The sequence below is a fragment of the Grampus griseus genome, assembly GCF_964374135.1.
Source record: "Grampus griseus genome assembly, chromosome: 4".
NCBI lineage: Eukaryota > Metazoa > Chordata > Mammalia > Artiodactyla > Delphinidae > Grampus > Grampus griseus.
Window position 1 is genome coordinate 61,664,399 of NC_138997.1, and position 13,641 is coordinate 61,678,039.

The 13,641-nt window shown below is 31.8% G+C and overlaps 1 protein-coding gene across 1 annotated transcript in view; it reads left to right on the plus strand.

The window, feature by feature from the left end:
- Positions 1-560: 560 nt before the first annotated feature.
- Positions 561-13,641, plus strand: part of TECRL (trans-2,3-enoyl-CoA reductase like) — a 93,835-nt gene continuing 80,754 nt past the window's right edge. Inside the window, exon 1 of the mRNA XM_082652848.1 lies at positions 561-878. Within this exon, the coding sequence (XP_082508974.1) occupies positions 645-878 (234 nt within the window). The 5' untranslated portion in view covers positions 561-644. The remainder of the gene's footprint in view (positions 879-13,641) is intronic.

The window sequence follows — 13,641 nt, forward strand, 5'->3', positions numbered from 1 at the left end:
TTAAAATAAGGTTTACTTCCTTTTCCTTAAATTATAAAGTTCCTCTCTATATATTCCAATCTCATAGATGATTTGCCATTTTTCTACTCCCTGTATGGAATGAAGAACTTGTCTGCTTTCTATCAGATGTATATGTGTGCATTCAAAACATGGCGCAAATCTTTATCCTAGGCAGCATTTACCAAAAAATGTTGTTATGTAATAATGTACTAGGTATTTTAAAATCTAACTATAAGATAGCAATAAGCTAATTTTAAATACATCTACATGTGAATGTGTGAATAATAATATATGTGTTTAAAGATTAGTGTATCCAGAATTCAGAGATAAAACTCTTGTCTATTCTTATCTTACTTTGGAATTTCAGATACTACTGGCCATATTAAGAAGCAGAGATAAAAGGAGAAAGCTAGAAATAATTCCAATGCTGGTCAAGTAATCTACATTGCAGCAATTCACAATAGTGTGTTATATATAGAAAGAGATCAGTCATTGTTTTCAAGCCTGCTAAATAAAACTGAACTCTTGGAATTGCATGCCACTTGACCTTTCCAGGTTTCACCAGCAGTATTTAACTTGTTTGAAGGGAACACACTTGCAAGTGTCTCCTGTTGACAAGACAGATTCTCCTGGTAGTTCACACAATGTTCAAAAGGCACAAGTTCCTTGCTTCAGAACGCAAGAGAGAATTAACTTCCCCAGGAGCTACACGGTCCATACTGAAGAATGACCTGAGAAATTTTCACTCTTTGTCGCAATTTATACTCTCAGCAGGCCCTCTAAGATCAACTCCAGCAGTTAAACATTCAAAAACTACTCACTTTGAGATTGAAATACTTGATGCTCAAACCAGAAAGCAGATATGTATTGTGGACAAGGTGAGTTTCATTTATTTATTTAAAATTCTCTTTTTTGCCCCAAAGATTACTGATCACTTGCTTAATGCTGATAAGGCAATACCAAAATGTATTTCTGGATTTTAATATTAATTTTAAGATGAGTGGGATGGATACTTTATAATATACTTTAAAGTATACTTTATATACTTTGTTTCAGTAGAAAATATTCATTGAATTTTCATACTCAATTTAAATGGTAGCTAATAATTATTAGGTTTTGGTTTTCCTCCTAACATTGGCCATTGGCAGCAGGTAAAATTTTAGTGCTCACCTTCTCAGCCTACATGACAAAATGTCTTTCTATTCATGCACTTCCTTGCATATTCAAATTTTCAGTCTTAATAGTGTTTGTAGAAAACAGCAAGCAAAAGGCCCCAAAGTTATTAAAAGTAATATTTAGCATATGTGATAAAATCTAGTCATTTGAAAATTATTTATAATTGATTTACCTGTCTTGAAATATAACCATTTCACTTTTTATGAAAAGTTAACTCATTTCAAAACTACAATGTTTAAGTTCCTAAAAAAAAGTCTTGCTTAATATGCTGTTCCTCTATATTCATATCACATATCAATGTTTCACTAAGGAAAGATAAGATATATACTTCCTAGGTTACAAAATTAAAAAAACAAATATATGTGTGTATTGTAGATATACATGTGTATGTACAATATTCCAGTCATTTTCAGTTTTCCTAAAGTTTGAAAAAACATTAGTATTTCAATTTATTATGAGAAAGATTGACATTTTTAATAAGACATATCTTTATTTTGCTTTACAGACAGGTTGAATAAGGTTTTTTCTGTTGTTCTAAAATTAAAGTTCAATCACTGATTCCATTTATCTATGCTCTAGCTGTGTTTCTAGATAAGAGGAAAAGAGAAGAAATTGTTTACTTGCTTTTAATTGCCAAGAAGATAATAATACTTTCTTATTTAGTAATTATAACACTATGACCAGCCTATTACTTGTGTAATATTAACTTTTATTTACATATGGAAATGAAAAATACAGACCTTTTACAAGTTCATGTAGGTCATATGTGGCAAATATGAAATTCAAAACCATTTCTTTGCAACTCGAAATCATATTCTTTTCTATAGTACCACTGGGGCCATGTATAAATGATAAATATGAATTATGTATAATAGACCTTTAAATTATAAACTTCAGGCATGTTACCATTTAAGTATCTCAGTAAAATGTATTTTTATATCATACAGGAATAAGACTTTTTTTTTAATTGAAGTATAGCTGATTTACAATGTTTTGTTAGTTTCAGGTGTACAGCAATGTGAATCAGTTATACATATACATATATCCACTCTTTTTTATTTAGATTATTTTCCCATATAGGCCATTACAGAGTATTGAATAGAGTTCCCTGTGCTACAAAGCAGGTTCTTATTAGTTATCTATTTTATAAATAGTAGTGTGTATATGTCAATCCCAATCTCCCAATTTATCCCCCCCCCCCCTTATCCCCTGGTAACCATAAGTTTTTTTTCTACATCCATAGAATTTTAAAAATAAAATTATCATCCAGAGGTTGTTGATGTTTGCAGTTTCTCACTACTGAAAATTTAAAACTTAGAAGGAAAAAACAATGAAATGAAGGGGAATAAAACAATAAGTGGAATAGATATTATACTGGTCAAGGATTTCCAAAGACCAAAATTCTAAAATGAGGCTGGTTGTGTCTTTTCTGATATGTGTCTAAATGTTGACACAAAATCTCTTTAAAGTAATGAGAAAATGTTGGGCTACTAATTATTTTCCTAGTACATTTAACATTTCTGTTTTTGAGATTTTATTTGAAGCTAAGACATGGAGCTTTACATTTTTAGGTATTAATTAAACTGCACAAAATTTAAGCATGCAGAAAGCCATCATTCTTTCGAGGTAAGGATTTGGTTACACTTGAACTGTAAGAGTCCTGGTAATTGCATCTCCAGTGGCAAACCTTTAGGGAAACTCAGTAGACTAGCTAGAGATTAATTTTGGATTCCTCACAGACTTTATTGCACAATCAACACCATCTGATGTGCAAACTACTGCATCCAAATCTCTGACTTGTTAGCAGCACAAATTTTGTTTTGTCTTGTTTTAGCTTTGTAATTTAAGACTGTCTCATAAATAATGTCTCATAATAGTGTCTCATAATAATGGCAAGACATTTAAAAGAAAAAATAATCTGGATTAGTTTACTTTTTTTTTTGCTTAATGATTGTAAACATGAGAAACATTTTGTTTGTTGTCCAATATATTGTTTTTTTCTTGGACAAATTAACAGCTATATTAAGCGTAAGGTCATGTTAATTGCCTCTCATTAGACTTGGTTCTACCCAGTATACAAAAGAAGTGTTGCTTATAAATTAGTCCCTGTCTTTCAGTAACTATAATGTTATAAAGTAGTCAAGGTTGAAGGTCATATATTTTGGAACTAAGTATACCTGGACTGAATCCCTGCTACATCAGTCATATTTATCAAAGGCTTGGGAAAGTCACTGAATTGCTGATCCCCAGGACTCTTATTTAGAACATAGGTTAATAAAATCTATTTTGTAAGCCTATAGTGAAGAGTAAGATATGTAACACATTTAGCATAGTGTCTTGAACGTAATAGGGAAACTAATTTTTTTAATTTAATAATCACTTGGAAAGAGAAATTTAATCTGCATACAAATCCAAGAAAAAATAAGTGATGAAACTCGTGATACTGGCACAGTCTGTAAATTTGACTTCTTGACAATTGCCTATTGACATGATCTGGTATAATGCTTATGTTAGATATGAATTTTCAAATATGAGTAGGATGTATGTATTTTAGTAATATATGCTGATCTCAGAAATTTTGTTTGCATCTAGATATTATAACTTTAACTTCAGAATGGACAAAGTATTTACTCAAGATATTCATAAGAAAAAAACATTAAATGAATTCCTTGGATTAAAGAAAACATAATGAATCATGTTCTTTTACTTACACACACACACAAACACACACCCCAAAGAACCACAAATCCTTCTACTGCCTTCATTATCTTCTCCAGCTTCTATCCCATTTCTCTCCTTACTTTCATTGTGTTCATGTTGTCTGTACACATTTTCCTCTTCTCATTCTATACTGAACCCACTGTATTCAGGCATTTGCCTCTATCACTTCTCAGACTATGAACTTGCTGAGGTCACCAGTGAGGCAGTAATAAATACCTTGCTAAATCCAAAGGTCGGTTCTCATGCTTCACTTACTTAGTATATGGTCAACATCTGCCACTGCTAAGCACATCCTTCTCCTGAAAACATGTTTGCTCTTTGAGTTCCAGAATAACACACACATTTTTTAAAAACCCATATCATTGGCTTCTCCCTTTTCTCCTGCTGCTTCTTCATTATCTGACTTATTAGGTGTGGACTGTCACCAACTCAGTCATCAGGACTTTTCCACATCTTTAGTCATTTACTTTATGGAGTCCTATAGCTTTAAATATCATCTGCATATTGATGACTCATAAACATAAAACTACAGCTTATTCTTTTCCCCTGAAATACAAATCCATTTATCTATGTATGTATCTATCTGTGTATTTATCTATGTATCTGTGTATTCATCCATCTATCTATCCATCTACTTGGATATTTACTAGGCATTTCAAACTTGGTGTATCTAAAACTGAGCGCTTGGTCTTCCCAAAAAAATTTTCCACAGAGTTTTCCAAATCAACAAGTAGCAACTACATCTTTCAAATAGCTCAAACCAAACACTTAGAGGCATCATGACTCATCTCTTAATCTCACAGCCCACATACAATCCATCTTCTTTGATACTTTCAAATATATCCAGACTGACAAATTTTCACCACCTCTAATGCCCGCACTTCTAAATCTTTCCTCTGCTCTGTCCTTAGCACATTCAATATATTCTCTACATAGCAACCAGAACTAGCCTGTTAAAATCATGTCAGATAATATCATTCCCTACTCAGAACTAGTCAGTGTCTTCCTTTAGGTCTTTACTTACCTGTCACTTTTTCCTTGGGGCCCTTTACCTGTGTAAAATTGCAAAATCTGCCAGTATCCTCTATTACTCTTCCCTGTTCTACTTCTTTGCTAACACTTATCACTATTTAACATACTGCTTATTTTCCTTTTTTTCATTTTGGTTATTATTTGGTCTACCCCTATTATTCCAGTTTCACAAAATCAGGGCTTTGGGTATTTTCACTCCTGTATCTCCAACATTTAAAACAGTGCTTGGCCCAAAGAAAGGGTTTAACCAATATTTACTGAATAAATCGATGCCTGTTCAAGGGATATATGGATTTGATAATGCACTCATGTTTAGCAGTGACAGTTTTTGGATGGAGGAGTATGATATTTGAAAGTACTTTTTACTATTTTCTAAATCTAATTATCAATCAAATAAATGTAAATATATTCACAGAAAAGGACATTTAATTAAATCATTCTACTGAATGCCCAAATTCCTCTCGGCTTGCTCCCAACAAAAATGTATAGAATTCAACTTTGTACTGTGTATAATTTACTAACAAATAGTCATGTTCTGATTACAAAGGCTAACAAGCCCTTCATAAAGAAGGAAATGCAGATGGGAATATTTAACTGATGTAGTTATTTCCCATGAATAATTAAAATAATATAACTATAAAGAATGATGAAAATGGAGAGCATATTTTTTAAAAATATTGTTAAATATCACCTTAATTATTTTTTGGAACATCAAAAATGTATATGAAAAATACATTTTAAAAATTTAACAGTGTAAAATGGAATAATTTCCAGTTGCTAACTATTCCTGTCTCACTTCTATTTTTTAAAATGTCAGAAGCTTATCTAGTGACAAGTGGATGATTCAAGAGCAAGGAAAGAACTCTAAAATGTTAGGGTTGATAAACATTTCCAATATCATCACATTCTTTGTTCTTTAATCTTTTCTTCAAGGAACTTGACCTCAAGAGCCCTCTATCACCTATATACGCTAAGTAAAAATTCTCAAAAGTTTTTTAAAGGCTTCTTATGAATAAAATAAAGTACTCAAAAATTCTCCTATCCTTTTAATGATAAAAATACCAATGTTCACCAGAAAACTGTAGAGAGAATAATAGGGTAGTAAGATTTCATAAAAACTGTACTTTTAATACTTCGGTTAGAAAACTTGAGAATTCTTAATGTCTGAGTTTGCCACTTTTAATACTTCACCTTGTACATGCGATTTAGCATATTTATGCCTTAATTTGCTCATCTGTAAAATGAGAATAGCACCTGCCTTAAAATGGCCTAATGGCAGTTTTCAGAATTTCATGTGTAAGCAAGTAACAATATCTTCTTTCTCTTCCATTACTCCTTTCTCCTTCTCTTCTGTTTTTTATTCCTCGTTTCCTCCTCTGTTTTGTTGCTCTCTTCTTCCCATGCCTGTCCCCTTTTTTCTCCTCTCCACCCCCATCCCCTTCATCCTATTTCTTATGATGCAGAATGATATAATTGAAAATTTATGACCTTTGGATTTACATAGACTACAATTTTAATATAACTCTGGCCTGTTTTTTCTTTTTCCTTGGATATGGTCTAATACCTCTGCCCCTTATTATCTTTTTCTACAAAAGGATTTAGATATTATTATTCTTCCCCTGTGTAGATGAAGAAAAGGTGGCACAGAGACTCGAAAAGAAGAACTTAGTGTGTGTTAGAACCAAGCTTTGAACCTGGCTAATACACATTCTGTGCCTTGCTCTTAACTATTATACAGTATAATGTGAAAGATTAATGACCTCCATTAGCCAAGATTCTCATGTTCTATTTAATTTCATGATTAGGGCATCTGACTTCCAATACAATGTGTTTCAGGACAGAGGTAGGAAGGATCTTACACATTCTATTTTATATATATAAATATAAAATAGCATTATTTAATAGTCAAACCTAGAAATTAAAAATATTTTAAATTCCTTTTAAAATCCTTTTAATAATAAAGACAAAATATGCTCAAATTTTTGCATCATTAATAATTAAGAAATTAAAATAAATAGTTCCTCCCAAAAGAGGTAAGTAATGTAATCATTTTATATGAACCCAGAGGATCTCCAATGTCAACCTCTCTTTTATATATACTTGAGAATTCCGTAATACAGCATGTGGTTCTAACTTCAAAAAAATCAGTGTTTAATATTATCTGCTCTGACTTATATTTCTCTCAGAAAATGTAGACCTATTATATAGATTTGGTCACAATATATAGTCCAAATATATAATGTGATGAGAGACAATGTAGTAAAAATGTGTATGCTCTGAAGTCAGACATATTTGTGTCTGCACTTGAGCTTTGCAAATCATTAAAGTCTTATCACCTTAACATATTACTTAACTACTCTGAGTCTTGGTTTTCCAAGTAGGGTAAATTACAAATCAAAGTAGGGTAAATATCTATCTTCCAGGAGTATCTAAGGATTTTATATTTGTATGCAAAATGTAACACCTTGTCTGCCACATGGTTATTTTTCTGCTAATGAACATTGTATTTTAGATAGTGGCAATATATTTTAAAATATTATTATTCCATTAAAGTGGGAAAATAACTGAATTGATACTTTTCTATTATGACTATAAAAATTTAGGCATTTAAAAATGATAGCTATTATTATCCCTTTCTGAAATGATTAGGAAGCATTAGCATTAGAAAACATAGTCACAGGGACCCATCTTTGTAGTATCAGTTTCTAGAATTCTGTATCCTACTCTCATACTCCAAATAATATGCATTGGTTACTTATACTATGTTATACCATGAAAGATACCAAAGGATATACAAACATTTCATGTCAATTTAATAGTAGAGAAAAAAACAAATATACTCTAGAAAACTATTCATGAGGGGAATTTACAAAACTAATATATAGTATTACATATAATCAACTAAATTATGTCTATATTTTTCCACTTTCCAATTGTATCACCATCTAAGAAAACTGTTTTTATTTACAGTTAAGCTAAGAAGATGTACTTGCATTTTACTTTCTGCTGTAAAAGCTATGTAAAGCTATGTTATTTGCATGGCTACATGATATGAGCTCAAAGGTTTTGAGGCAATCATTGTTTGAAGTAATATTACCCTTAAAATGATTTCAATTGACTATTATCAAGTACCTACAAGAACGTCTTGCAGGGGCATAATCCTAGAACAGCACCTGCCTTCCATTTCTCTCCTCCCCTCCTTCCTACTTTCGTTTTTCCCTGTTTTTCTTCATATACGTTGAAGAATACCAGCCTTCTAGTTGGTAGGCCCTTTAATAGACACTAGGAACATCAGCATAGAAACCAATCCAAACCACACAAAATCTGTTCCCTCCTCTTCCAATGTTCACCATATTGTAATGGATAATTACATGTAAATAGTCCAACACAAGATGATATAACCTAAGCTAAAGTAGAGGTAAGAACAAAGTGCTGAGCACAGATGGATGATTTTTTTTCTTCTATTGAAGAAAGTGGCTTTAGAAATCTCTTCCTGTTATAAGGAGTCCCAGCACACTGAACGATCATCCTGGGGATGGCTCTAACAGTAAAGGGCAATCTCCTAAAGTAGAAATTATCTCCTCTAAATGCCTTACATCCTCGGCCTTTCAGGCTTTAACTGAAAGCATATTGCTATAAGCACACCTCTGGAGAATTTAGGAAGGAAGGCAAAGATGAACTCCCTACCTACTTAAGAACTTCAAATGTGTACACTTTTCACCATTAGTATACTATATTTTATTAGTGAATTTTTAAACTGACAGTCATTAAATAATTTTCAATCCCTGTTGATCTACTGGGATTCAACTAAGTAAACTGAGCCCACCAGTCTGTCACCACATAAAGCCTATGAAGCCTATGAATGTCACACACATTTATTTTCCTATGAGAGGTTAGTTCTCTTTTAGACAGATTTATTTTGAACTGCCTACTACATCTAGCTAACATATATTTCAGAATTGATCTTACTCTTAAACCAAGGAATGCTGTACTTCTGCCTTCTTATAAACTCATCATTCTAACATCATATTGTAAAAAGACTGAATTATTACCTCTCCTTTTTTTCTTATTGTAGTTTTTTTTCTCATTACACATTTTTACTGCCTCCCAAATAACCATGTAATATTACTTCATGTTGGGTGTCTCTGAATTGTAATTATTGGTTATTTGATTTTTTAAAAAAAAATCAAAATGTGAGGTAGTTAGTAATATCCTTTTAGAAGACATTTGATGAATTACTGCCTAACTGAGCCCTTTACTTGTCAATACTGATCTGTGTGCCATTAAATATATATTTATTATCTGCTTCTCATAAACTTTATTTAATAAAATCCTGTAATAGTCTGAATTTAATTTAATCACAACTTTAACATAGAATCCTGAGGCAATCATTCAGATATAGGCTACTACTTTTTTATAGATAGAAAAGTTTCAAAAAGCTCTCACTCTAAAATCCCTGAGAAACTATTTCTATCTAAAGAGCTATTTTATGTAGAATTCTTTTAACTCTTGACATGATAAGAACACAAACAGCAAGAATAGCCACAAACCCTGAGGTGTTGATTGCTAAAATAAAACTGGCTTTATTTCAAACTGGGAAGAAAGAAATCAAATAGGTTTTTTGTAATTATAAATAAATAGATCCATAAATTTACTTGTTTGCTTTTACTTTTCAGTTGGCATTTCTGGCATCGTATAGACATAATGTCTTCCTAGGCCTTTGTTGATAATAGAATTCAATAACTTAATGCTCCATGTCAGTTTAAGTACGTAAGTACAATTTGGCTAAAATACCTAATTTTCTAGTTAACTGATATTGAGGCTGTTCTGTATTATAATAGAAAAAAAATCTGGACTCAAAGGTTAGCTTTACTTCTGTATAGAAACACACTCATTTCCTCTTTGCCTGATTATGGCTCTTCTATTTACACGTACTACTTTTCACTAAAATGATGCATAATGTGTATGTGATGGAATGTGCAATTTTTCCATATCTGCTTATTGCCTCAAAGTTATTCATTTGGGAAGTTGAAGAGGCCAACAATCAGCAAGTGTTTGCAACATGATCAAAGTGTCCTCATCAATAGAGAATTCACCTATGAATATAATTCTTTAATGAACTGATGGAGAAAGTCTCACCTGAGCCAGTTTATCAAGCTGCTGACTCTCTAGAATCTCTCCCTGTTTTTACTACATGCAATCAATCAGTAAATCACTTCATTCTATACACAATATATCTCCTTACTGAACTGTACCCATCCAAGTTTAAATTACCATCATCTCTAACATATGGACTGATCTACACTCTGCATGATTCTTCACTGAACACCCACAGTATATGTAGCAAAACAGAGTAACTATACTATATATACTAAAAATATACTATTTCTATCAGATGTAGTTATAGCCCACAGAGTTTCCACAATATTGCCAGGTGAAATAGAATTTGGCATTTGTTATTGCAGGTGAAATAGTTTTGTTATTGCATTATCACTTTGTCACCTAGAGTCTGTTCAATTTACAGAAGCCAGAAAACATATGTCCAGAGGTAGAATTCCTTACCTGTAAAATACTTTTTATTCTTATGTTGTGGTGTATTTAATGAAAACATTTTACATTTAAAACTGTCAATTGGAACTACGAATTCTGTGCTTGCCTTTTCTACATTTAAGTCTGTGAGATGAGTGTACTCTAGAAGCCTATGCCCTGCATAACTACTGAAGACTAATTTTTCTAGTTTCAAAAGAAACTGATAAAAGTTTCAAAAAAATGTTAACTGTACAACAATGAGGAGAACGATAATGTTATCGTGCCTAATAGCTACCACTTCTGGACCATGAGGAACAGAGACTAAACTGCCTGACATATGCAGTAGGGAAGGAATTTTGATTATTATTTGCGATCATGATTTTATGGACACTATATATAAGATCACAATGGTGATAGAGGTAACTTTGTAATTCATGTAACAAAATAGTTGATTTTATATTTATTCAATAGCTGATGAGCTGACTATATTTTATTTCTGTCATGTGCTTAGGAAACTAATGTCTTTCTTGGTCAATGATGGAAAGCCTATGTCTTATGTAAAGCAGGGAAAATGAATTATATTTCATATTCTGTCTCCCCCAACCTGAAAAAAACTAAATTTTCTGGCCTTCCTCTCTTCTCTCCTCCCTCCCTCTCTTCTCTCTCTCTCTCTCTCTCTCTAGCATGTATAAAATAATGTTTGAAATATATATGTAACATTATATCTATATACCTCTATCTATCTATCATGAGAGTAAAATAACATGCATTGTGTATTCTTACTTAAGACACACAGAGAAACGATGGAAATAGTGCCTGGTTTTATGGCCTTCTAGAATATTCTAGATAATAAAATTTTAATCATTTTGGACACTGACTTTAGAAGCATTAAAAGCATTTTTGGTTTCTCAACATCCATGGGTAGGAAGTGGGCTCTTGGAGAGCAGATACCTTGTCTTTTAGTTCATAGGTCTCTGAGTTGCATAAGTACATAATACCTCACATCATTCAGACATCTTGGACATTGAGATTGATACCATAATTGAAAAGAATTTTTCATTGCTTCTGTGAGGACATGGTGTTGTATTTTGAGTAAATGATAGGGGTGAGTAAAGGATACTCATGAGTAAAGGATAGGGGACCAACTATTTGATCAGAAGGTAAATATTAAACTCTGGTAAATATTGGTGCTGTTTATTAAGATTTTTTCTTGTTTTCACACAGAACCATGGTAGAATTAAACTTGCCTACCTCTTCAAAGTAACGGATTTTGTTCTGTGAAATGAGAGTGAAAGACATGTATTTATTTCCTGAGGGAAGCTTTAAAAACCTAATCTAATTTCACTACCATTTTTCCCCCTAACTTTTGCCTTGGAAACAAGCAATTTCCATATGTTGTCTGCTATGTCAATATAGATCCTAGACTAAGGAAAATGCAGAGTAGTTGCATCAGTCAACCTGTGATATACATGTAGTGCATGTGAAAACATAGCATATGTTGTTTCAAACCAATGAGTTTTGCAACACAACCTAAACTATTCTGACAGGTGCATTCAATGAAACTTGAATTAAAGATGAGAGTCATGATTCTGTCATTTCAATATTAGTGATCCTTTCATCATTAGAAAAATATAACAAAGAGAAAGAGAGAGGAAAAACAGTTATACATATATATATGTATATATATACATGTATATGTGTAATGTTTCCTTTTCTATTTAAAACTGTAGGATTACAGTAAGGCAGGATTACTCAAACTAAAAAGCTTCTTCATGGTAAAGAAAACCATCAATAAAATGTAAAGACAACCTATGAAATGGGAGAAAAATTTGCAAACCATATATCCAACAAGGGGTTATTATCCAAAATATATAAGGAACTCATATACCTCAATAGCAAAAGAATAAATAACCCAACTTTAAAATAAACAAAGGATCTAAATAGACTTTTTTCCCAAAAACATACAGGTGGCCAACAGGTACATGAAAAGATTTTCAAAATCACTAGTCATCAGGAAAATGAAAATCAAAACCACAATATCACCTCAAACCTGTTACAATGGCTATCATCAAAACAACAAGAGATAATATGTGTTGGCCAGGATGTGAAGAAAAGGGAACCTTTGTGCACTAGTTGGTGGGAATGCAAATTGGCACAGACACTATGGAAAACAGTATGGATATTCCTCAAGAAATGGAAAATAGAACTACCATATAATCCAATAATCGAACTTTTGTGTATATATCCAATGGAAGTGAAATCATTATCTCAGAGATATCTGTACTTCCATGATTATAGCAGTATTATTTACAGAAGCCAAGTATTAGTTACAAAGCAGTATTATTTACAAAGTATTATTTCCAGTATTATGGAAACAACCTAAGTGTCCATCTACAGATGAATGGATAAAGAAAATATGTAAATATATTGTGTGTATATATATATATTCATTGTATATATATTCAATGAAATATTATTCAGCCTTTAAAAAGAAGGAGATTCTGTTATTTGCAACAGTATGAATGAAACTAAAGGGCATTATGCTAAAAGAAATGTCAGACAGAAAAATTAATACTGCATGGTATCACTTATATGTGGATTTTGTTTTTAAGTTAAACTCATAGAATCAGAGAGTAGAAAAGTGACTGCTGTTGGCTGGGGGTTGGAGGAAATAAAGAGAGGTTGTTAAAAGGGTATGAAATTTCAGTTATAAGATGAATAAGGCCAGAGGATCTATTGTATAACATGATGACTATAGCTGACACCACTGTATTGTATAATTGAAATTTGCTGAGAGTACAACTTAAATGTTCTCATCAAAACCAAAAAAGTAAATATGTATGGTGATGGATGTGTTAATTAACTCACTGGGGTAATGAATACGTATATCAAGTCATCGTGTTGTACATTTTAAGTATCTTATCATTTAATTTTTAATTTTACCTCAATAAACCTGAAACAAATTTTAAATAAAATATTTTAATAAACACAGAAAACTGTAAAACAGGTTAATAAAATATCTTATTATACAAAGAAGATAATTCAATAAATTGACTATATTAGATGCTCCACCTATTCACTGGATATTAATTTCTTCAGTGAATATTTAATGAGTACTTAGTGTATATCTAGTAGGAGATATTGAATAAAATAGGCAGCAGAAGGGGGATGATTCTAAATATA